Source organism: Pararge aegeria, chromosome 4, assembly GCF_905163445.1.
Source record: "Pararge aegeria chromosome 4, ilParAegt1.1, whole genome shotgun sequence".
Taxonomy (NCBI): Eukaryota; Metazoa; Arthropoda; class Insecta; order Lepidoptera; family Nymphalidae; genus Pararge; species Pararge aegeria.
Window position 1 is genome coordinate 5,068,029 of NC_053183.1, and position 25,906 is coordinate 5,093,934.

General features: G+C 34.9%; 1 protein-coding gene across 1 annotated transcript; it reads right to left on the minus strand.

Moving 5' to 3' along the window:
• Positions 1-4,401: 4,401 nt before the first annotated feature.
• On the minus strand, positions 4,402-12,936 carry LOC120623455. The gene is made up of 6 exons (XM_039889489.1): positions 12,822-12,936; positions 10,976-11,097; positions 9,986-10,298; positions 7,894-8,024; positions 5,186-5,411; positions 4,402-4,493 (listed from the first exon to the last, which is right to left on the minus strand). Exons 1-6 carry the CDS (start codon positions 12,934-12,936, stop codon positions 4,402-4,404), a joined length of 999 nt encoding a protein of 332 aa, XP_039745423.1.
• Between the last annotated feature and the right edge of the window lie 12,970 nt (positions 12,937-25,906).

Sequence of the window (25,906 nt, forward strand, 5' to 3'; positions counted from 1 at the left end):
CCTTTAAATTATTAATTAATAAAAAATCAAATGATCTGTGGGGCATTTCCGTAAACGTTGTCAAATCATTAATTGATATTGTTGCACCCGATTTAGCCTTAATATTTAATAATTGTATAGATTGTGGTGTGTTTCCTGACTTAATGAAACTTAGTAAAATAGTTCCATTGTTTAAATCGGGTAGTACTTCTGATCCCACTAACTTTAGACCAGTATCCGTACTACCCACTTTCAGTAAAATCTTTGAAAAACTAATTTTAAATCAATTACTTTACCATTTTCATAAGTATAATTTACTTCATATTAAGCAATTTGGTTTCACACGGGGTCGCTCAACAATCGATGCAGGTGTTGAGCTAATACAAAACATATTTGAAGCCTGGGAGGAGTCACGTGATGCACTTGGTGTGTTCTGTGACTTATCTAAGGCGTTTGATTGTGTTCAACACGAAACGGTAGTTAGGAAACTACACCACTATGGAATTCAGGGTGTAGCTCTAGACTTAATGAGTAACTATCTATGCGATAGAATTCAGAAAGTCGACGTGAATGGAAAACGGTCTAATGGATCAGTTATGAAAATAGGTGTCCCACAGGGGTCTATATTAGGACCATTTCTGTTCCTTATTTACATTAATGACCTTCCTTACCTTGCCAAGGACAAACACGGGATAGTTCTGTTTGCCGATGATACATCACTGACTTTTAAAATAAATCGACGTGAACTAGCTTTTGACGACGTAAACAACTCTCTCGCTAAAGTGGTACAGTGGTTTGAAGCTATCAATTTGGTTCTTGACGGAAAAAAAACCAAGTGTATAAAATTCACTTTACCTAATGTTAAACACGTGAAAACCACTGTACTACTTAATAATGAGGAACTGAAACTGGAGGATACGACAGTTTTTCTAGGAATAACGTTAGATTCTAAACTTCAATGGGGCCCTCATATAAATAATTTATCGAACAGGCTTAGTTCTGCTGCCTATGCGGTAAAGAAGATACGCCATATGACCGACGTAGAAAATGCGAGACTTGTATATTTTAGTTACTTTCACAGCATTATGTCATATGGAATTTTACTTTGGGGTAATGCTGCTGATATTAGCACTATTTTCGTGCTGCAGAAGAGGGCTGTTCGTTCTATCTACAAAATGGGTCCGAGAGAGTCATTGAGAGATACATTTAAAGATTTTAAAATAATGACAGTGTATAGTCAGTACATATTTGAAAATTTAATGTACGTTCATAAAAACATTTCTAAATTTAAGAAAAAATGTGACTGCAATAATTTAAACATTAGAAGTAAGAATAAACTTACAGTGCAATATACTAGGTTACATAAAATTCATAATACGTTTAAAGGAAATTGCATACAATTCTACAATAAACTACCAATTGTCATCTTGGAGATGTCTCTTAAAAAGTTCAAAGTTTGTATTAAACGTAAGCTTATAGAAAAGTCCTATTATAGTATAAAGGACTACGTAAACGATAAAAAAGCTTGGGTGTAAATTATTGCTCTAACCAGGTTGCTCTTCTAATAATTTAAAATGACATTGTGAGATGGTGATAACAAAAAAAAAAAAAAAAAACACCCGGCTAAGTTTGTTGTGGGCTTCTTCTTAGACCAGGACGCGTTTGGAACCGTCGTAGCTTTAGTTTTAAGTTTACGAATGTGGTTATCGCCATCATCTCACTACCGTGTGGTTCTTATGTACGCATCAAAAGTGCCACCTGTGGGCCTACTTGAATAAAGATATTTTTGACTTTGACTTTGACACTAACGACGAAAACAAGGCAAGGCCTAAATAAGTAACGCAAGGCATACATCAACTGTTCATCAATAGTTATCGCCTAAGAGTTTGTATAATGTTTTTTTTTCTATAGATATCGTATAAACCATTTGATTTAGGCGATGCCTAGGTTTAGTCAAAACCGGCATTAGATTAAAGATTTGAATTAAGATTTTTTAGCTACAGTTAATCAACATTTCTTAAATATAGATCAATATTATGGGATTTATCGATATTCTTGGGCATAAGATTGTTCACTTATTAGGTTAAATCACCGAACTTTAAAAAAATCTGTAAATGGCTCCTCAGTACGTACTGAATGTAATTAATAATTAAGAAATTAATATATTTTTTCGAATGTACGTATGATAGCAGATATTATCATTTTAAAAGTAACTTTCGCTTTCACAAAGTTTACCGTCTGGAAAAAAATATATTTAACTAGCTTCTGCCCGCGACTTTGTCTGCGTGGACTTCATAATTGAAGCATTTGAGAGATTGGTATAGAAAGTACATGTCCTTTTCCATAGCATAGGTGACATGCTTACCAAATTTCAAAGCTGTCTGCCTGCGGCTTAGCTCGTATACAATTTTCAATTTTACCTCAGGAACTACTTAAGGAATCAAAATATAAGGTAGCCTATGTACTCTTCATGTCAAAAGCTACATGCATGCCAAATTCCATTTTAATCCGTTCAGCCGTTTTTGTGTGATTGAGTAACAAACTTTCACTTTTATAATATTAGTAGGATAAAGAAATATCATTGTTTAGCAATAAAATATTAAAAATTAAATAAAACTTGACTGAAAGGTTTTGATGCTGTTGCAGTAAAATAACATGACTAAATACCGTTGAAGATGGATTAACCTTTTTTAAAGTGTTGGCAAATCAAGTTCTATAATTGAGTTAACTTCGATAATAATAATTGGTCGAGAAATTGCTATTGAATTTTGTTCTGCTTTTTTTGACATTATTAATTGACGAACCAAGCACATGGCCAAATGATGGCAAGTATAAACCTGCCTATAAACAGAGCAACACTGAACAGGGCATACAAGGAGCAAGTCCTGCAAAATGCCGCTCTGTGTCCAGCAATCATGTGCCTGTAATTACACCGGCAGACCGGAACACAGTATTGCAACAATGCTGCTTAGCGGCAGAAAGTTCTGTCACAAAAAGCCTATACCACCAAAATGATATTACTACAAATGCTTGTGTCAAAACAGTGACATTGACTGTGCGATAAAAATATTACCTAAGTCTGGAAATCTGTAGTCAACCAAATAAATTTAATCGCACAGTCTTACCACAATGACAGTGGGGTAACAAATTTTAATTATACCTACAGCCAATTTTATTATACCACTTGCTCGTTAAGAGGACCTTATTACAAGGATGTAAGGGTCATCATCATCATCACATTAACCCATTACCGGCTTACTACATGGCACGGTACTCCTACCACAACGAGAAGGGCAGTGGCGTGCACTTCATACATGCACGAAAGCACTGCATACCCTGGTCACAAACCCTGTGCATGCCACTGGAGAAGGGGTTAAGGCTGTAGTCCACCACGCTAGCCCAGTGCGGATTGGTGGACTCCACATACCTTTGAGAACATTATTTAGAACTCTCATGCATGCAGTTTCCTCACGATGTTTCCTTTCACCGTTGAAGCATGTGATATTTTCATTACTTAAAATCACATAACTTAGAAAAGTTAGAGGTGCGTATGGGAATGTGTGGGATTCGAATTCGGCTCCCCGAAAGTAAAGTTGAGTTGAGTATGACCGCTTTTTTAAGGCCTTTTCGAAACGTTTTCTCAACTTTGCAAACATGTGTTGCCAACTATTTAGGCATAGGTGTTTGAAGAGTAGAATATAATGTTGAGTCCCAGCGCGCTGCACCAACACGGCTTTGTGGGCTTAGTTTACTGCAAGTCTCAACTGATAGTAATCATGTTTTAGTCGTAATACAACCGGGATTGATGGCATATCGTGCTATCAAAAACACGATGGTGGTCTAAGCGATTTTTTTTCGTTCGTTTTAAATTAACGATTAACCTATTATTTAACGATTATTTGGCAGGATTCGGATTCATGATCTTGTTGATATGCTATCCACTTGGTAGTCATGGAATGAACAAAAAACTATTTAAGTCCACAGCTGGACTCTCCCTCCAAGCGGAGGTTTTGCCCATAAAAACAGTCTGCCAGCACTCCGTTATATTCCCTTTGTCCCCTTGTACATAATCCGCTGAAAGAGGACAGCTGTATTCTAATCTGCCATCACAGCACGGCAAATACACAAAATCGACACTTAATATTATTCAATTGATAAAACTACAATCAAAAATAAAACATGATGCAATGCAAATAATTCTTTATTCACTTATCTTTTTGTCTCGGTGCACATCAAAAAAAATATTAGGCACAAAACAAGTTTCCTATAAAAGCTTATGTATGACAGCGCGTTTTTTTAAAACGTAAATATAAAAGTGTTACGAGCCCGTTTCCTTATAGTACAAGATGCCTTAACGGGCTCGAAAATACTGGGAGCAAGCAATACTGGTCAAGCTCATTCGAGGAAATTCCATAAAATTGATTAATTATCGACACTAATTTGCGCGATTTTTCCGAGCTGCAACTGTCTGATTGCATCTTGACGCGATACGGCAACGTGTGTTGATGACCAACCTGTAAGCAGAGTATTATTTAATATTGAAATCCTTAGATTTAAGCCTGCCATACTTTGAAATTATCAATAACCATGTTGAGGTCGAAGCCGGTATTTTTTTGTCTATTTTTGTTATTTTACATTACCCCATTGAACCCGGTAGGTGGCGCTTCTGTCGGTATGTTTCCAAAATTTGATTAAATTCATGTATGTTATGTTCATGTACTTCACGTATCTTATGTTCACAATCACAATTAGTGGTACATAAATAATTAATAAATATAATAAATTATCTGCTTTTATGGTAGGCGCCTTGATAGCCCAGTGTGTGGGACTTCGGGAGGGCCGAGTTCGAATCCCGTCACATACCTCTAACTTTTCAAACTTCTGTGCGTTTTAAGCAATTCAAATATCATTTGCTTCAACGTTGAAGGAAAACATCGTGAGGAAACCTGGCAGCCTAAGAGTTCTCCATAATGTTCTTAAAGGTGTTTTGAGACCACCCGCACTGGGCCAGCGTGTTGGACTACGTGACTCCCTTATCACGGTGGAGACGGTACTGTAGTGGGCCAGTAATCGGTTGATATGATGATAATAGTGATGAGGGTAGGACGATGTCTGCAAGGTTCGATGGCTATTATTAAAATAATAATATGATTACATAAAAGGTCTTTTAAGGTTGGTTTTATTGAGAATATGAGTAGATACTTACTTTGCGTATTGTATTCGTATTTATTTATCACCATATTCTTATCCCTATTTTGATTTGATATAGGTGCAGCTGTCGAAGCAGCGGTCGTGCTGGATTCACTTGGGGTTATTGTTGAAGTTGCTTCGGTAAAAAGTTGAGTCGTTTGAACGCTAGAGGGCGCGCTTGGAGTAATCAATTGAGTAAAATTACATGCAACTCTCCCAGGATAGTCGCAAATACCCAAAACCTGAAACAATGATATGTTAAGTTTTGCATATATTAACATCGTCAAAAATGTAAATAAATAAATGCCAGCATGTTATATTAATAGTAATAAGTTTAATTATTATTAATATCTTTCTTAGATTGTAAGTTATCCATGTTCGGAATCTCCTTAGCTCTCCTATCTCGTAGAAGTCAGGGATTTAGAGATTAGATTCTCTACGATGCTCCACTGCGGGTTAGTAGGCTTTACCGTTTGATAGGTATTATATGTAGTATTAACCGAGAGCGACATGACGGCAAAACATGCTGAGCAAGTCTTTTAAAGACAAGTTACAAAGATAGAGCACACATAACTGCAAGAAAAATTACTGTATACATTTTTGTGGATTTGTTCTTCGAATGTTATCAAACAGTGTCAACGCATTGTGTCGCAACGGACTGCGATGCAAGACTGAGCTCAGGTGAGCTATTTAACCAAGTTTATGGTGGCTATTCGTACAGGACAAATTTTCTTCGTAATTATTTATCCGCCTCTGTTCACTTATAGTATTATCAGGTGTTTCATGCGTTCTTAGTCTACGTTTATTACGGTTTTGTTTACAAATCCCGTTTGTATAAGTTGAGTGGTTGCTTTGTTAGGGCGTAAAGGAAGGACAAAAAAACGAAATTTCGCATTGATAATGTTAGTAAGGATTTTTAATCCAATGACAAAGAGTAGATGACGCAGATGAGGTTTGATTTGTATTTGTTTAGGTCTGTTATGATTTGACTCAAAAACCACCTCACCGATTTTGATATAGTTATATGCCTAAGTGGGTATTATGGCAGAATAATTTTTGGTACATAATATATGAGTTACAGATAAACAAGGGGCGTTATCCATACTTTTTATGGTGAGAAAACGCTATATTAGTATGTACCTATTAGTGATTCGCAAAACGTGTCTCGAAGAATCATATGATAATTTTCTTAGAAATATTAATTCAAGGACCCTTGCCTTTCACAAATACTCATGCAATCTTAATATATTGTTTACTTACTTCCACCCACGACTACTCCAGCGTAGAATTAACTTATAGCTATATTGTAAGAACATAATAAAAATATCGTACCTATGTTATTAATTGGGGGTAAAGCTATGCTGCATTTCAAATTGTAAGGTCAAGAAAACGTCCTAAAATACAAACTTTGACATCCTTAATAACATTATGAAAGCTGGAATGTGTCCATGTGTTTGTTTAGCCTAACTCAACCATCACAATGGTCTCAGACGAAATTTTACATGGATATAGACTGAAATCCTGGAGGCATATAGGTAGATCCGCAGACTAATAGGTATTTTTTTATCCTGGTAAAATACTATGCGCGTATACGTTGTTAGCTTATCATTGGAGACGATTATTGAAGCTCTAAGAGCAAGAATATTTTTTTATACGCGCAACCACAGCAGTTTGTTCAAACATATTAAAAGAAGCTCAAGAATTGTGGAGCTAAACAGATTGTTTATGTTTGTATATTTGGAGCTAGCTGTTTGATTAAAAAAAAAAAAAAAACAAATGATTTATTACGGTGTAGTCAGAAAGCAGCACTGCTACCGCGGGCCACCGGGCACAGTCAGTAAAATAACGCAATATGTGCATATTTACTTTTATACCTATCTACGGCTGAGTAGGTAAACCGATCTCAACAAAAATTTTGCCTGGATAAAGTTATCATCCTGGAAACAGAAATTGAATACTTCTCATCCCGAGAAACTAAAGTGGGATTTTAAATAACCGAAACAGTAAAGATTCGTGCAACAGCTAGTATACGATATATTACCGCCTTCTTTGAAATATATTTTTTAAACACAAGGAATAAAATTAAATTAATTAATTTTTTATGTTTCATGTTTAATCTATTATATAAATTTATAAATTTTTATATATTATATATATAATTGAAGTTACTTATTTTTCTTTAGTTATAAATATTGTTTTTATATATTATATGTACATATTTAAGTAATGAAATATTAATTTTATGGGTATATATGCACAGTGGCGTGCATAGAGAGTATGCACAGGGTATGCAGATTATATAAAATCATAAAAATCTCCAGTACGAGTAATAAAAAACTCAATGATAGGCATTCTAAGTGTTATAAAAAGCCTACCCTTAAGTATTTATAACTTGTACTGGAGATTTTTATGATTTTATATAATCTGCATACCCTGTGCATACCCTCTATGCACGCCACTGTATATGCACCACCTAACTATTTTCTGTACCTGTTCTTTACCGTCGCCATTGGTTGCCTGGAAGAAATCGCTATGAAGCGATAAGGCCGCCAAATTGTATACGTTGTTTTGTTATACATTTATTTTTTCTATGTACTTTATGTGGTGTGCAGTAAAAGTATATTCATTCATTCAACAAAAAAGAAGGATCAACCGTTCCATCAGAATTTATTCCCTTACCATATACTGGTGATTTCATTAAATGCCCATAATCGGATACATTACCTCGCTGTAGGCAAGGTCGACGGGGCACTTGAACCGGACTGGGAGGCTGTTGACGCATACGAAAAACTCACTACAGTCAACTTTGTTCCGGAAAGCCTCAAATTCCTTGCTGCACATCGGGCTAACAGGCTCTGAAATGAAAGAATAGGAGTTATTAATAAATCTTGGTCGGGCTCCGTATGTGCTTTTATAACTTGATATCAATGATATTAGATTTAACTTTACTTTTTTTTAAAGTTTATAAAAAGTATCAATATATATTTTTAATTCATCGTGGTTACTACACTATTAATGAATTTCTTAATGACAAGGTTGCTCGGAAGTTAACTGCTCTGTTTCCATCTTGCACAAGATTGATAAATTGTAGAATGATCTTGGAAAAGACTGCTAAGTTTCTTGCCGGCTTCTTCTCGGTAGAATCTGCCTTCCGAACCGTGAGTAGAGTCACTACAAACAGACATACTTGTCTTTCAAAAGTGCATATTATAGAAGAAGAAGAAGAAGAAGAAGAAATACTTTATTGCACACAAACATTAAAAAATACATAAAATAAAGAATTACTAATAAAATTGCAGGCATACAAAGCCGTTATATAAGGCTTATATTTGAATTTGAATTCAACCAAACTTGCTCCCAGATTAAAATGCTTTCAGCTGGCGCAGTGGTGAGTGCTGTGAACTTTAAAGTAGGGAGCCTCGAGTTTGATTGTAATTTTTGCATAACATGTAATGTTATGGAAGCATACCTATCCCCGACTTACTACCTTTACTTGTAAATATGTGCATATCTCTTTATTTATTGGTTTGTTACCTATATTTGGCTCAACCACTGAATCGATTTTGATAATCATCCTCATAAGTTATAATGATCATGGAATTTTATGATTTTATCCCTCAAAAGCACCAAAACGTGGTCAAATTCGCGGGCAAAGGGCAGGTTAATAATCACTATAATTTTATCAGTGGCTCTTACTATCGTATAAGGTATTCGCTGCCCATCTTTGGCAGTAATCACGTCATACAGTTCACAAGGCTTATGTTGCCTTTATTTGTATTAACCTAAATAAGGTCGTCAGTATTAAACACTCGTTTCAAAAAGCTTATCCTCAACGGATAAGGTTTTTAAAATTAGTACTTAACGTAAAGTACTAAACGTTCTACGTGGCATCTTATCGGAATGCTAAATAGCTCGGCGGCACGTCGTTGTCATAAGTATAGTTAACCAGCCACGGCCGAAGTCTCATTGTGAAATTATGAATTCCCAAATTGACTGTGCCGGGCATAGAAACAGGGTCCTCCGCTTATAATACCACACCACTTACCATTACGCCAATGAGGTCGTCAAAACAGATAAATTGTGAAAAGTTTATTTAAAAAATATTAAATATAACATATTTTTACTACATACGAGTAGCTTAAAGTAAAATAAAACGGAATAAAATATTTGAAAGCACCAATCTTAGATTATCAGTTATACTTCTTTTGGCGCGATGGAGAAAAATTATGAGAGTGAATTTTTACGATGCGCGCGCACCGACACCTGAATTCTACATCGTAAAGTTAGTTCTAGGTGGCATAAAAACTACGTTCAAGTTGTATATTCTAGTATTTTTATATTTAGAACACGTGTTTCGTAACAGTACAAACAGTGTGAATAAATAAATATTATTATGTTAATAAAACTTTGTTTATTTAAATCAAATCTTTTTGATTAATTTTAATATTTATCGTTAATCACTACAGCATTTTAGTTTTTTTTTTCCATACGCCAAAGAAGTATAACTTCTAACGCGTGTACATAAGTACACACACTCTTTTTATATCAAATGGGTCGGTGCTTTATGCTTTACAGAGAACAATGATGAAGCCTATATAGGAGTGTGCTTGCTTAGAAACGCTTAATTACTCTTGCCTTGAAAGTACTCAAGTTAAACGTTGCAGAAAATATTATATGCCGGGAGGGCGTTCCTTACCTAAGCTGTTTGTATTAGAAACGTGGATAAAAACCATTTAATTTTTTTAATAATATTTATAAGTAATATTTCTAAAATTTAATGCCAATATACTAATTAAGGTATACACAACTAACTCACCTTTTACCTTCCTATTGTTGCAATTGACATTTTGAGGATAATCGCAATAGCCTTCAGTCGAAAACATTAAACCAGCTGGGCACTCCTGCTCAAACGCCCAGCCATCCCAGCAGTTTAAGAAGTTGCTGCATAGATTAGTAGAGGGTATTTGAGCTCTTCTTCCAGAACAGAGAGGGTTGACTTCGACTAGTGGGTCTTTATATGTCAGTATGAGGAGTTTGTTTTGATACACTGGATCCTTGTTAATCTGCTGTACAACTGCGTCTGATACTGGTACCATGTATGCGATCGATGTCCTTCCTATTGCAGTTGGCTAGAATAAATTCATGTTTTATGACGTGTGTACAGATACTTATGAAGTTTTAGTGGGGTACTTTTTATCCGGTGAAGCGGCGGTGATAGCCCAGTGGGCAGGACTTAGACTTCACTTTCGGGGCGCCGAGTTTGAATCCCATCACGCACCTCTAATTGTTCCTTGGTATATATATGAGGTGTTTAGAGTCCACCAATTCGCACTGGGCCGGCGTGGTGGCCTACGGTTTAACCGCTTCTTATTGTGGGAGGGGACCCGGGCCCTGTCATGGGCCGATAATGGGTTGATATAATGATGAATTTTTGTCTGAGTTATCATTATCTTAAATGATGGACGCATACTGCTGGACCTATGTCCAGCATAAGCCCTATGGCTTATATAGAAATTGTTATTTCATAACGGTCTCGTACCACTAACATATATGATCGGTAACTGGTGAATATCAGAAACGGTGTCGGATTTTCCATAATGCGGATTGGACCCAGGCGTACGGTGGAAAGATATTAGGGCGGCTAATTGTGACAATTAACGTCATAATGTAAAAAATAATACCAGCCAACCAGCTCCGGGTTCGAGAATCGAACGCAATGTGATGACGAAGCAGATTCAATTTCAAATATTTAAAAAAAACATACATAATTGGAGTTTTATTATGTAAAATAAAAAGTTGAACTTACGAAAATAGGGCTTAAAAAGTTGTTTAAGAAAGTCCAGTGGAATAAATTTTCTTGCTCATTTCGGCCGTAGTGGTAAAGAGAATTTCCGTAAGTGTTCACTAACTGTCCTTCACCATCGTAAACTGTAAAAATATTATGATTTATTACGATAAAGAGCATTTTATACTAAACTATAACGTTCTTCCCGCCATAGTAATAATATAATAACACTGATTAAAACACAATTATTCTAAGAATCAATGGGAAGGATGTTAATGATGATCTATATTTTCATATAGATCATCATTAACATCCTTAAAATATTCATATAGTTCCAGGCTTTAATCCAAGCTTTTATTGTTAAAATTATAAGACCAAAAAGTATGCAATACTTATGCATTTCTATCTTGCGGTCAGTAATTAATCACCAAGAACGCAATGTGTCAAGATCCTCCAGATTCAACCGATCGACAATACGCTGGACGCCGTACACTGATATCGGGAGTGCGATCTAAGCAATAATTTATCCATATACGCTACGCAGTGGATTTGCAAAATGATAGGAAAAGGAAAAGGTCACGGCTTCGTTCATTACGAAGCAATATATCTTGGTTTACATGAAAGATGCATTGCGGTCAGTGTCCGCTAATGTTATCGGTATACGTATTATAAAATTATATCAAATTACATGAGTAATAAAGAACCTAAGATGACAACAGATATTCTAGAAAACAGCGGATTTCTATACCATTCTAGTACCATTTTACTCATTTTCCACAAAAATAAATAAATCCAATTTGGAGTTATGATAATATAGTGATATTAACTAATTACTGTGATCGTTGGCTCTACCTACAGGATAAAAATTTTTTTATAGAGTTATTGAATTTAAATTTTGTAATTTGGAATAATTGGTTTGGTTAAGATTTTATATTATTTCACATAACATGTTTTTAACCTTACCTAACATAACAGGACCACTATCTGCCGTGAAATAGAATTAATAATATAATATTGTCTGTTCAAATAAAAACGCTGTAAGTTGTTGCAGACACTTCGATTTCAGAACTCTTAAATTTTATTTAAACGTTCTTAATCCCTATCCCTATTCCTATCCCTATCCCTACTAATATTATAAATGTCAATGTAAGTTTGTTTGTTACGCTTTCACGCAAAAACTACTTAACCGATCCTCATGAAACTTTGTACACATATTCTTGGAAGTGTTAGAAGTAATAAGGGATACGTTTTATCCCGACATTAAGCTCGGTTGAGAGCGGACGAGAGTTTTTCACGATTTTACACCATAACTTCGACATATGATAACCGGTTTAAATAATTATTTTGGTACTATAGAGGTTAAAATATGTGTTTAATGTGGTTGGAGATAGAGGACAGAACTCCTCAGCGGACAGCAGTAAACCACTCATTTGAGGCTTAGCGATACTGAAATCATAATTGCAGCTACATTTATGAGGACTTCAGTGGTAGGACTAAATAAAAAATGTTAAAAATGTTCTTCGATCTTTAGCGTATGAATCAACTAACAATGCAATTTCGATTCTTCCTTTAACAATTAATATTCTTTGTAAGTGATAGAAGGAGCTAAGATTGGTCACACAGTTCTTCAAGGATATTGTAACTATGTGAATTGAAAAATTACTTATTAAAAACTCAGACGAAGTCGCGGGCAACAGCTAGTAATTAAATAATATTAACCAGGAAAATTGGAGAATTAGCTGGACCAATTGGGAGAAGGCCTTTCGGATAATTTAAAACGATTTTTTTTCTATTTAAACATTGTTGAAAAAAGCTTTGGTTGCAATAATAAAAATTAAATAATTGGTATTAAGAAAAATCTACTTACATAACAATCTCTTTTGCCTTGCGTTTTTGTCAGTAAGCTTGTTTATAAGAAGGCTTTCTTCCGCCCAGGCGTTGCACCCCCACACAAATATTACTAAAGCAAGAACCTTCAACATTGTCCTTCCGACGAGTATCTAGTAAGGCTACAAGGGCAATGTCAGGGCTACAGTAAAATCCTAGCTTTTATAGCAACGCATGGTCAAAACAAGTACTAAGTATACGTACGTGGGATACGCTTAGTCAGGGCGCCAAAGATGATTCTAAAAGGATATGCATGTAACACCAGTATCTTTGAATATATGGCTGAGTTAAAATCTTTATTGGTTCTTTCTTTTATGGCTGCCCATTTTGTTGTGATCTGAACAATAAGTTTTATGATAATATTGCGTGAACGCGAGCCGTATATTTAAGCTAAATTAGGAATTTATAGTCATGCGTCAACTGCATATAGTAGAGAAGTATAATATGAAATTAAAATTTTCAGTAAAACAAGCCACAGAAACACTATAATATATCTATTTACTGCCTTTATATATTTTTTCATAGTTATAATTGTTTTAGTGAAACCCCATTGCCTATAAACAGAGTAACACTTCCTAGGGTATGCGAGGGACACGTCCTGCAAGTTACCGCAGTGTGACCTGAGATCTGAGGCGCAGGAGCTAAGCTTCATATGTCTGTAACTACTCTGGCAACAACGCCCTTCAGACTGGAACACTATGCTGCTTGGCAACGGCAATACTGCTTTGCGGCTGATATAAGCGTGGCAGTAGTAATTCCCCGGACGAGCTCTGTCATGAAAAGTTCTACTACTTCATATAATCAACGGACTTCTTTGATGAGGATGATGATGTAGTATTACTAACTTCACTTAACTTAATAAAAAATTGTATTACAGAAAGAAAATAATTGAAATTTAACGACAGGAAAGCCCAGCAACGATTTAATCTCGCTGAAGATGATGATCAAAAAAATTTTAATTTGTAGAAAATAAACAATATAACTCTTATATACTTTTGAGAAAACAAGTAGATATAGGTTTAAAAGATAATCTCAGAATCTAAAAAGATAAAGGAGAGCATACCGATCATATAGAATCTCATCTCAGATCCATCTTGCGTGCTGTCAATCAATTCCATTGAGGGATTAAAATACATTAAGTGCATCTCGGACCGTTTCTGCGTGGTTTTTTTTGTCAATCTGTTATTAAGTACTAGGCACTTTGTAAGAATTGAAATATCTTTTTCGTGTAAGTAGATATTATTATGTTGTTGCTTTGATGCAATGTTAAATATTCAAGGCTAGTTTTAAATAGTATGTACCAAGCTTAAGGGGTGCTCATCATCAGCTTGCAAGCGTCTATTGCTGGACATACGCCTATCCAAGATCTTGCCACCACTCACGGTCCTCCACCTTTCTGGGCCTTACCTTGCATATAGTTCCAGTAACCCTACCTTTTTAAGGCCATCTGTCCAACGGGCGGAAGGTCGTTCCACACTGTGCCTTCCGGTGCGCGGTCTCCACTCCAGAACACGTGTAGCCCATATTCATATCTGTCTTTTTGGGCTATGTCTACGAACTTTTTCCGGTGGGCGACTTACTGAAAGGCTGTCCAAGTTTCAGAACCATGTGTCATCACGGTTAGGACACACCTCATATCTTCGTCCTTAGTCTTGGGGGTATTGACGACGGTTGCAGTCGAAGGGTATTATCATAATAAAATCCTTTTGTTCCACAACTTTTCAACGGGATGGATACTTTTATTTAATTACTAGCGGACCCTCGCGACTTCGTCTGCGTATGAGTGAATCGAGAAGCTAGTATAGATCTGACGTTTTGGACTCAGTATCGATTATAAAGCATCCCCCGGTCAAAATTTTCAAAGTATATTAAATGTACAGAAATCTTCCAGTTACAGTTTTATTAGGAGTATAGATATTCCGTTTTCTATGTGTCCTTTGTTTATTGACGGCGTATGGACTTATATTTATTTTATAAAAAAAAGGTGCTTCATTTGAGAATTGAGAGATTAATTTGTATTTTGCCTTTTCTGGATTTATCGAATACCACCATGGACAGATCAGTCGGCTCGTTTGAATCGTGAATGTAATCTAAATGCGCGCATGCATCACCGTTTAGACAGGCATCAGATTGTTCCTGCACGTTGCATTATTCAAACGAGTTTGGTTCATCTGATGTCGCTTCCTCCTTCATCCCTGAATGCACTGTCAATCAACTCCATTGTAGGAGCGGAATGAGTTAGATGCATGTATTTGTCATTTCAAAATTCAAAATTCAAAATTCATTTATTTCAAGTAGGCCTAATATAAGCACTTTTGAAACGTCAAGTCTGTCTGTTTGTAGTGATTCTACCACCGGTTCGGAAGGCAGATTCTACCGAGAAGAAGCCGGCAAGAAACTCAGCAGTTGCTCTTTTCCAACATCAACAATTTACATTTTGTATTTTAACATTCATTTTTCTATCTTGTGAGAGCTGAAAGCGGAGCCGGATGCTTCCAAGCAACCTTGTCATTAAAAAATTCATCAATTGTATAGTAACCTCGCTCTAATAAATGTGTTTTAACAAATTCTTTAAACTTGTGCATTGGCAGGTCCAAAATCACCTTAGGAATCATATTATAAAAGCGTATACTCAATCCCACAAATGATCCCTGTACCTTACGCAGACGATATGCAGATGACACTAATTTATGACCATTTCTTGTAAGTCGACTGTTTATGTCCACTTTTTGTGTATAAAGACTAATATGTTGTCTTACAAATACTATATTGTTATAAATATATTGTGAAGCTACAGTAAGTATGCCTATTTCTTTAAACTTCTCACGGAGGGATTCGCGTGATTTAAGTTTATATATTGACCGTACAGCTCTTTTCTGCAATATAAATATAGTTTCGATATCAGCTGCTTTACCCCATAACAAGATTCCATAGGACATAACACTATGAAAGTACGCAAAATAAACTAGCCTAGCTATTTCAACGTCAGTAATCTGTCTAATTTTTCTGACTGCGTAGGCAGCCGAGCTTAGTTTACCCGCTAGTGAATCTATATGGGCACCCCACTGTAGCTTATTATCCAAGGTCACGCCCAGAAAAACTGTGGAAGTCTCTATTTTTAGTGATTCACCATTTATCATTATATTTTTATCAATATTCTTTACATTTGGTAAGATAAATTCGACACACTTTGTTTTTTTTGCATTTAAAAGTAAGTTGTTAACTGTAAACCAGTGCGACACATGCGACATAACACGGTTTACTTCGTCAGAGTTATCTTTACTCCTATCAGTCTTAAAAATTAGAGATGTATCATCTGCAAACAATACAATGTCGCATGTTCCACTGACATGGTACGGTAGATCATTTATATACACTAAAAATAGAAAAGGACCCAAAATCGAGCCTTGTGGGACACCCATTGAGGTATTTGAACCCTGAGACTTTGCATCATTTATGCAAACTCTTTGGGTTCTATTGCTGAGATAAGAGGCAACCAAATTTAGTGCAACGTTTTGGATACCATAGTGGCTTAGCTTAAGAAGCAAGGTTTTATGATCAACACAATCGAAAGCTTTAGATAGATCACAAAAAACACCCATGGCGTTCTGTGAACATTCCCAGGCATCATAAACATGTTTTATAAGTTTAGCGCCTGCGTCCGTTGTGCTACGACCTTTAGTGAAGCCATACTGCTCAGGGTGTAGTAAGTTATTTACATTAAAATGATATAAGAGTTGATTTAATATAATTTTTTCAAATATCTTACTAAGAGCTGGTAAGATTGAGATAGGTCTGTAATTGTTTATATCATTTTTATTACCAGATTTAAATAGAGGAATGAGTTTACTATGTTTCATTAGGTTCGGGAAAGTACCTAAATCAACACATTCATTGAAAATTATGGCTAAAAGAGGAGCAATGACGTCAATAATTTGAGATATTACCTTTACCGACATTCCCCATATATCACCTGTTTTCTTTAATTTTAACAACTTGAAGTTTTTACTGATATCCGATGCATCTATATGTTTGAAATGAAATAAAACTTTGCACTCATTAATGTTGCCTCTTAATAAATTCTGAGCTGCAGTAGGTGAGGAATTTAGTGAATCTGTTAACAAAATAGGAACATTCTGAAAAAAGTTTTCAAAAGTACTAGCAACTTCTGTATCAGTAGTTACCATATTATTATTAATAATTAATTCAAAATTTCCGTCTCGAGATTTAGTTTTCCCAGATTCATTATTAACAATTTTCCAGGTTGTTTGTATTTTGTTTTCAGATTTTACTATCCGATCTTTAATGTATAGCGACTTAGCTTGTCTACAAACATTTTTAAATGTTTTGGAGTAACTTTTTACATATTCAAGGAAGGTTGGAGTCTGATTGTATTGTTTTTCATCATATAGCTCATACAACTTATCCCTGCTTTTGTAAATGCCTATTGTCGCCCAATCACTAAACCTCATTTTTTTATTAGAATCTATGTATTTAAAAGTAAATACTTTATTAAATGCACTTTCTATTTCATTGAAAAGCGTACGATAAAGATTGTCGGGATGACAGTTTTCAAAAAAGAGAGCAGGAATTTTGGCTGATATTTCACCTTCAAATCGCGTCAGTTTACTCTGAGTTATCGGCCTGTACTTAACAATATGTTTATTTCTATTTGTACCAACAACAGTAATTTGTTGGCCACAATGATCTGACCTTAAATTGTTTAATATCGATTTACCTAAGATATCACAGTTAAAAAAAATATTATCTAAACAAGATGCTGAAGTTGCTGTGATTCTAGTAGGTTCATCGAAAGCATTATTCAAATTAAAGCATTTAAATAAGTTTAACAACCTAGTCGTAGTAGTATTATGTAATAAGATATCAACATTGAAATCCCCGCATACTATTACATTTTTAGTAGACATACACAATCGCTTAAGGACATCTTCCATTACATCCTCGAATTGGTTGAAATCACCTGAGGGGGGATGGTACACACACACTATTATAAAACGCTCCAGCTCCACACAAGACAGTTCAATTATGCGCTCCACAGAAAGACTAACTATATCTTTTCGCTCCTTACATGTTATATTATTGCGTACAAAAATTAAGGATCCACCATGAATAGCAGTCTTTCTAAAGAACACACTTGACATTTTGAAGTTATTGATGTTAACTGCTATTTGTGCTCCAGTGAGCCAATGCTCAGTTATACACAATATGTGTATATTGAATTTTTCAACAAACAGTTCTATTTCTAATTCTTTGCCGGTGAAGCTCTGTATGTTTTGATGTACAATGTTCATATTACAGAGCTTCCCCGTTGTCTCACTGTCTAGTTTAAATAACTATTTGAATTAATTATAGTACTAGAACAAGTACTAGGGTCAATATTAGAAATATTGGTGGTACTTGAAGTACAATATGTAGAGGTGTCAATAGACTTAGTTACAATACTTGTAACAGTATCATTTAAGTTGTAAGCTAGTAAAGATGCCAAGTGATGCTTACTTTTCTTAGATAAAATTAAACTATCTCTAGACAATAGGGATGACATGGATTTATTGATTTCAAAATAAAAAACTGCGTCACTATGACGGCAAGTCAGGTTATAAATTAATAAATTTAAATTATAAATATGTTCATTCTGCTTTGAACTAAATGTGCCACAGTAAGGAAAGGCACACATAACGAATTTACATTGAGTTTTACTATGTAAAGCTAGTAATTTATCAATGCATCTTATAATTTGATGCTTTTTGACATTCAAACTGTCTCCTATTAAGAGAACAACATTTTTATTTACATCTAAATAGTCACTATTCAAACTATTAATAAGATAATCGAAACTAGCCCCCGGTGAACATCTATTAGTCACTGAGTGATCAAGGTAATGGTTCATAATAGGTCCAAAACCTTTACCTAACATGTCGGAAAATATAATTGTCTGTTTTTCAGGCATACTTTTTAATAAAGGTGAAGGGTCTGGTATGACAGTTGAGCACTGCTCCAGGCATGTTTCTAATTGGTTGGAAGATACTGTATCACATAATTTTAGGTTAGTCATAGGTATCTCATGAGTACAGTTACATTTATTTGCTAAAGACTCAAAGCGAGCCATGTTGTAGGTACCTAGGGCTAACAACTCATCAGCTGCCAGAATTTGTTCATCAATCTGCCTTTGTGATAGCTCATATTTAATGGTTACAGTTTTAAGTGAGTCCTCCAATTGTTTAATTACATCATTGAGGCTTTGAATTTCACTTTCATAGTTTTCTCTACTTCTCTGAGAGGATAATGAAAGGGTGTTTAATTTATTTACTAAAACTGAGCGTTCCTTTCTTAATGCCAGGTTTTTTGTGCCAGCCCTTTGTTTTTTTATTAAAGTTTGAGTTTTTTTAATTATTTTACTTATTTTAATGTATTTTTTTATTTTGTTATGGCTATTTAAATAGGAACAGGAATGTTGCTGAGGCTTGGGGTTTTTAATACAAGGACTATCACAAGTCAGATCGATACACATTGGCATTGTTGAGGATGAAGCAACAAGTTCATCGTACAGATTATTTGTTGATAGTATTTCAGCACTGTGTAATTGTGATTGAAGGTCATTGATTGTTGAACATGCCCTACTTAATTCTCCCTCCAACATAGAAATTTTCCCTAGAGCTTCTTCATAGGTTGATATGCATTGTTCAAATGAGCTGACTGCCTTCTGGAGTTGGTCGCGTTCCTCTATGACCAGATTGTGTGCACTGTTTAACTCTGCTAGTTCACCTTTCAGTTGGGAGTTCTTGGCTATAATTGCTCTCAGTTCAACTTCACTGTCATCTTGTTCCCTCACCAAGTCAGCATTTACTTGTTTGAGTGACTTGAGTTCACGGAGGGCATTCTTTAGTTTCAATTGCTCTTCCAATGCAGCCGCTCTTCTGGTTAACATTGGAGGAGCCATTTTATAGAACTTGTCTCTGAAACACACCAAACAGTGTATGTAAGTGAAGGAAAATAGATGACCTACAGAAGAGAGAGACCAAAGGAATAAAAGTAGGATTCAAATTAGTATTAAACAGAGTATATTAAAGATCTGATTAGAAATATAAAAACATACTAGTTTGGCATATCCAACAGTTACAAATACTATTTTTTGCGCTGACTATTGAAGTTATTTCTAAAATGTATTAATTACTAAAGTAGATTACTAGAACAGTGACCTATATCATAAGGTGTGCATGAGTAGATGCTGTAAATGTTGTCTGAGACAGTTTCAATAATTCTTTTTCTTCACTTCCACAAATCCGTCAAGTAAAGCAAGAATGATTTTGTCAGAGTGTATATAGGGACGTGTCTCGTGATCAACGAGAATGTACTGTGTAGGGAGTATAATGTATTTAATAGCTAGCGGGATAATATAACGTGATAACAGAGAACGATAAAGAAAATAAAAGCAATACTCCCCAGTAAAATCCTTTGAACGTAAATCATACGTCGTTACAGACGTTGGATTTTGAATTCTCGCCGAACGAACCTCCTGTCACATGGATAGTTCGCTTTTTGTGCTCGCTGAGTTGATTACACTTTTTATGACTACTTATCTAATGAACAAACACTTATTTACAAATAATTTACACAGTTTTACGAATATTAAGACTAAAATTAAAACTTAAATTATAAATAAAATACGAGCAGCTGATTATATTTGTTCGGATATTTGCTGAATGCCTCGTTGGTCTTGTAGTTGCCTTTTTGACTACAGATCATGAGATCCTGAGCTCAAAGTCGGGTCAGTAATTATTAGGTATTAAACTTTTCAGTCAAGGAAATTTTTGCTTGGATAAAACCATTTTAAGATTTTTCTCTTTTGTGAACAATCTCTGTAACTTAAATATCATTAATGTTTTATTTAATCTATTTCATTTAGATTAGGTTAAGTTAGCCTCCGTCTTAGTCCGCCTCCGAGCGACGGATAAAAATCAAATGAAATGAAATCAAATATGTAGTTCAAAGGTACCTAACGGCACACTTTTTGAATGTCATACAAATCTGTTATTATTTCAATAATAATTTTGATATTGTAATTAAGATAAGGGGATACTGTCGACCCTCGGAGATAAGTACTCGAGTTTGAAGGCACTCCTGTGTTCCCGGTGTGCGTTCGATGGTGTTTATGTAGTCTCAGAGGAGGGTCTGCCTCGGTTGACACGCTGGCTCAGTTTAGGTTGTGTGCTAAAGCGTTCCTATGACACAGTCACCACTGCACCTCCCCGTGGTGTAGTTGTATCCATGAGGAAAAAAAAGGTTAGGTTAACATGACTCCTTAGCATGATTTTAACATAACCTGTTTGGAAACTACGGACGGGCCGTGCGAAGTTTTCAAACAGGTCATGTTAAGATGACCCCAAAAATCATATTTTTCATCATCATTATTTGCGGGTATTTCATGTTAAAGTAAACAAAGAACCTTGTTACTAAACGATAGATTTTATTTTTGAAAGCTTACGCTGTGCGTGCAATGAAGTGCTTTTATACACTTTTCGCGTTTGGCTCTAGCTGCGAAGGAATTTGTTTTTGCATTTCGTTTTGTTTACTTAATTATGCATACTCCCGCCAACGCCTCACACAAAACAATTTTAATTAATCCTTTAATTTATTTACATATGGAATAATTAATGTAAACTGTTCCTTTTGTTAATGCTACAGATTCGAAGTGCAAAAAGCAGTTCTCCGTATATAAACGAGCCGGTACTGACTTAAATTACTGTGAGTTTGCTCTATAACTTTATCTTTTGTATTTTTATTTATTTATCATATAATCTAGATCCGTTATCCGTTAAATTACTTTGAAAAAGTTAAAAACAATGTTAGTATTTTATAGTTCATCACTATCGCCATCATATCAACCCACTACAGTGCACGGGTCTCCTCCCACAATGAGAAGGTTAAGGACCGCAGTCCACCATGCCGGCCTACTGCAGATTGGTGGACTTCACACCCCTTTAACATTATGGAGAACTCTCAGGCATACAGGTTTCCTCGCGATGTTTTCCTTCACCGTTGAAGCAAGTGATATTTTTATGAAATAAAACGCATAACATAACGTAGAAAAGTTACAGGTGCGTGTTGGGATTCAAACTCTGCCCCCTGAGATTAGAGCCCTAACCACTGATTTATAGCTTTAAATTTTATACCCTGCACGAATGCATAAGTTATCTCTCTCTCAGTAATGATTCGATTTAATACACATAACTAATGGTTACTTATTTAAATCCACAAAAGTAAATCAATTACTTCAATATTTGCTGTCGTTTGTAGAGGCGTTCTGTTTATTAATCCTGGAAATCTTCACTAAAGTTCAATAAGAATAAGCCAAAAACTAAAAAATTAAAAAAAGAACGGCATTACTTTTATTATAATTGGATTATTAAATTTTATAGGTATATCAGTACTTCTTACGGATTCAACGTAGTAGTGGTGTGGTATATAAGATATTTCATAAAGAAAAAATACATCTTCAAATATGTCGTATTGGATTATGAAATTTTATAGGTATATCAGTACTTCTTACGGATTCAACGTAGTAGTGGTGTGGTATATAAGATATTTCATAAAGAAAAAATACATCTTCAAATATGTCGTATTGGATTATTAAATTTTATAGGTATATCAGTACTTCTTACGGATTCAACGTAGTAGTGGTGTGGTATATAAGATATTTCATAAAGAAAAAATACATCTTCAAATATGTCGTATTGGATTATGAAATTTTATAGGTATATCAGTACTTCTTACGGATTCAACGTAGTAGTGGTGTGGTATATAAGATATTTCATAAAGAAAAAATACATCTTCAAATATGTCGTATTGGATTATGAAATTTTATAGGTATATCAGTACTTCTTACGGATTCAACGTAGTAGTGGTGTGGTATATAAGATATTTCATAAAGAAAAAATACATCTTCAAATATGTCGTATTGGATTATGAAATTTTATAGGTATATCAGTACTTCTTACGGATTCAACGTAGTAGTGGTGTGGTATATAAGATATTTCATAAAGAAAAAATACATCTTCAAATATGTCGTATTGGATTATGAAATTTTATAGGTATATCAGTACTTCTTACGGATTCAACGTAGTAGTGGTGTGGTATATAAGATATTTCATAAAGAAAAAATACATCTTCAAATATGTCGTATTGGATTATGAAATTTTATAGGTATATCAGTACTTCTTACGGATTCAACGTAGTAGTGGTGTGGTATATAAGATATTTCATAAAGAAAAAATACATCTTCAAATATGTCGTATTGGATTATGAAATTTTATAGGTATATCAGTACTTCTTACGGATTCAACGTAGTAGTGGTGTGGTATATAAGATATTTCATAAAGAAAAAATACATCTTCAAATATGTCGTATTGGATTATTAAATTTTATAGGTATATCAGTACTTCTTACGGATTCAACGTAGTAGTGGTGTGGTATATAAGATATTTCATAAAGAAAAAATACATCTTCAAATATGTCGTATTGGATTATTAAATTTTATAGGTATATCAGTACTTCTTACGGATTCAACGTAGTAGTGGTGTGGTATATAAGATATTTCATAAAGAAAAAATACATCTTCAAATATGTCGTATTGGATTATTAAATTTTATAGGTATATCAGTACTTCTTACGGATTCAACGTAGTAGTGGTGTGGTATATAAGATATTTCATAAAGAAAAAATACATCTTCAAATATGTCGTATTGGATTATTAAATTTTATAGGTATATCAGTACTTCTTACGGATTCAACGTAGTAGTGGTGTGGTATATAAGATATTTCATAAAGAAAAAATACATCTTCAAATATGACTACGTAGATATTTGAAAGTCCGAATAGAGTCAGAAGTCGATTCTGATTGCTGACACCTTTGGTATTTATAGTTTTTCAATACTGGTCTGGTCTGGGAGGCTTCGGTCGTAGTTAGTTACTACCCTACCCACGAACACGTGTCGCCATGCCTGTACGATTGTGTGTAGAAACTGATTAGTGGTCAAGGTTGCTTGGGAGCATCCGGCTCCGCTTTCATCTCTCACAAGATAGAAAAATGAATTATAAAATGTAAAATTTTATAAATTTAAAATACATATAAAATGGATTTGAACCTGCTAGATGCCGCTACAGTAGCTATAAGACTGATGTGAAAGGCATATACTAATTTCGGCATCAATGGTAGGAGAGCCGTAGCTTAATTGGAGCTAGCGCTCAGGCCGCGATTGCCAGAGAGTCGCAGGTTCAAATCCTGTCGGTTCCGAAATTTTTTATATGCATTTTAAATTTATAAAATTGATAATTCCTCCAAGTGTAGGTAAAACACTAATAAAAATTATAAAAAATGTAAAATGTAAATTGTTGATATTGGAAAAGATCAACTGCTGAGTTTCTTGCCGGCTTCTTCTCGGTAGAATCTGTCTTCCAAACCGGGGGTAGAGTCACTAAACACAGACAGACTTGACGTTTCAAAAGTGCTTTTATTAGGCCTACTTGAAATAAATGAATTTGGAATTATTTGAATTTTGTTTTATATAACTGCTATACTCGTACCTCTACTGCCATTGAAGATAAATCAGTTTTGTATTATGCCATTCAAACTACACAAGAGTTAAATCACTATTCATTCATGAATTTCAAAAGTTATTTAAAAAAAAACCCTTAAATTAGATTTAACGTTGGGTCGGTTCACAAATGGTTCAAGATCATTCTGTTGAACAACTTTAGTGGTATTAAAAACCTTACTGGACTTTACCGTATTGTTTGAGGAGAACACTCAATCTTTTTTCTTTTCTTGTATTTCTGTTTCCAATATTTATTATCATTATCCCTTAATTTTGTGAATGTATCTATCTATCTATCTTTATTATCATTATCCCTTAATTTTGTGCAATAAAGAATGTATCTATCTATCTATCTATCTTTTACATAAATAGCATTAGAAGACCATTCAGGGAAAAACAACACATTGTGTCATTATAATTATATAAACTTTTTTAAGCCGTTTTAGGTATGACAATGAAATGCAAGAGCTATAAACTAAACGAAGCGAACAGAAAAGATTAGGACGTAATGGCAATACGAATGCCATAGATGGGCCGCCATTTGCCATTGAATAGCCATCGACATCCCAGGTTGGAGAATACGTTTCCATTGGTGGTATTTGGTGGTATTCCAGCGGAGTATTTGTTACCCATTGTTTCTTAAAATTACTATTTTGCCTTCTTATATGCGAAACGGTGATAGCCCAGTGGTTCGGACTTCGACTTCACTTTCGAAGGGCCGTATTCGAATTCCAGAACGCACCTAGTCCAGTCAAAGGGGCGGATAAACAAATTCCTTAAAAGCTGGCAACGCACTCCTCTGGTGCTGCAGATGTTCATTGGCGGCGGTGGTCACTTAACATCAGGTGACCCACATGCTCGCTTGCTCGCTAATATTTTTTTAAAAAAAACCTCAAGATTTTTTTAACTATGCGTTTTGAGTAGGTAAATATCGCATCGCATGCTTCAATGAAGAAGGAATACAGCGTGAGGAAACCAGCCTGCCTGAGAGTTCTTCATAATGTTTTGTTTGTGGGAGGAGACCCGTGTAGTGACCCCGTGTGACCCCGTAGTGGGCCGGAAATGGGTTGAGATGATGATGATAAATAATGTATGTTGATGAATTAATGAGCAAAGTCTATATGTAGTCTTATGTTTAAACTTTAGGTACCTACGCTTTTAAACGACAGTTTCTTCACCATCATTATCAAACCGTTATCGGACCAGTATAGGGCACGGGGCTGTTCCCAGAACAAGAAGGGATTAATTTTATAAATTTAAAATGCATGTAAAAATTTTCGGAACCCGCAGGATTTGAACCAGCGACTCTCTGGCAATCGCGGCCTGAGCGCTTTTCTTTGAGTGAGGAGAGCCGTAGCTTAAATTTATAAAATTGATAATTCCTTAAACTGTAGGTAAAACACTAATAAAAATTATAAAAAAAAAGAAGGGATTAAGCAATAGTTCACCACGC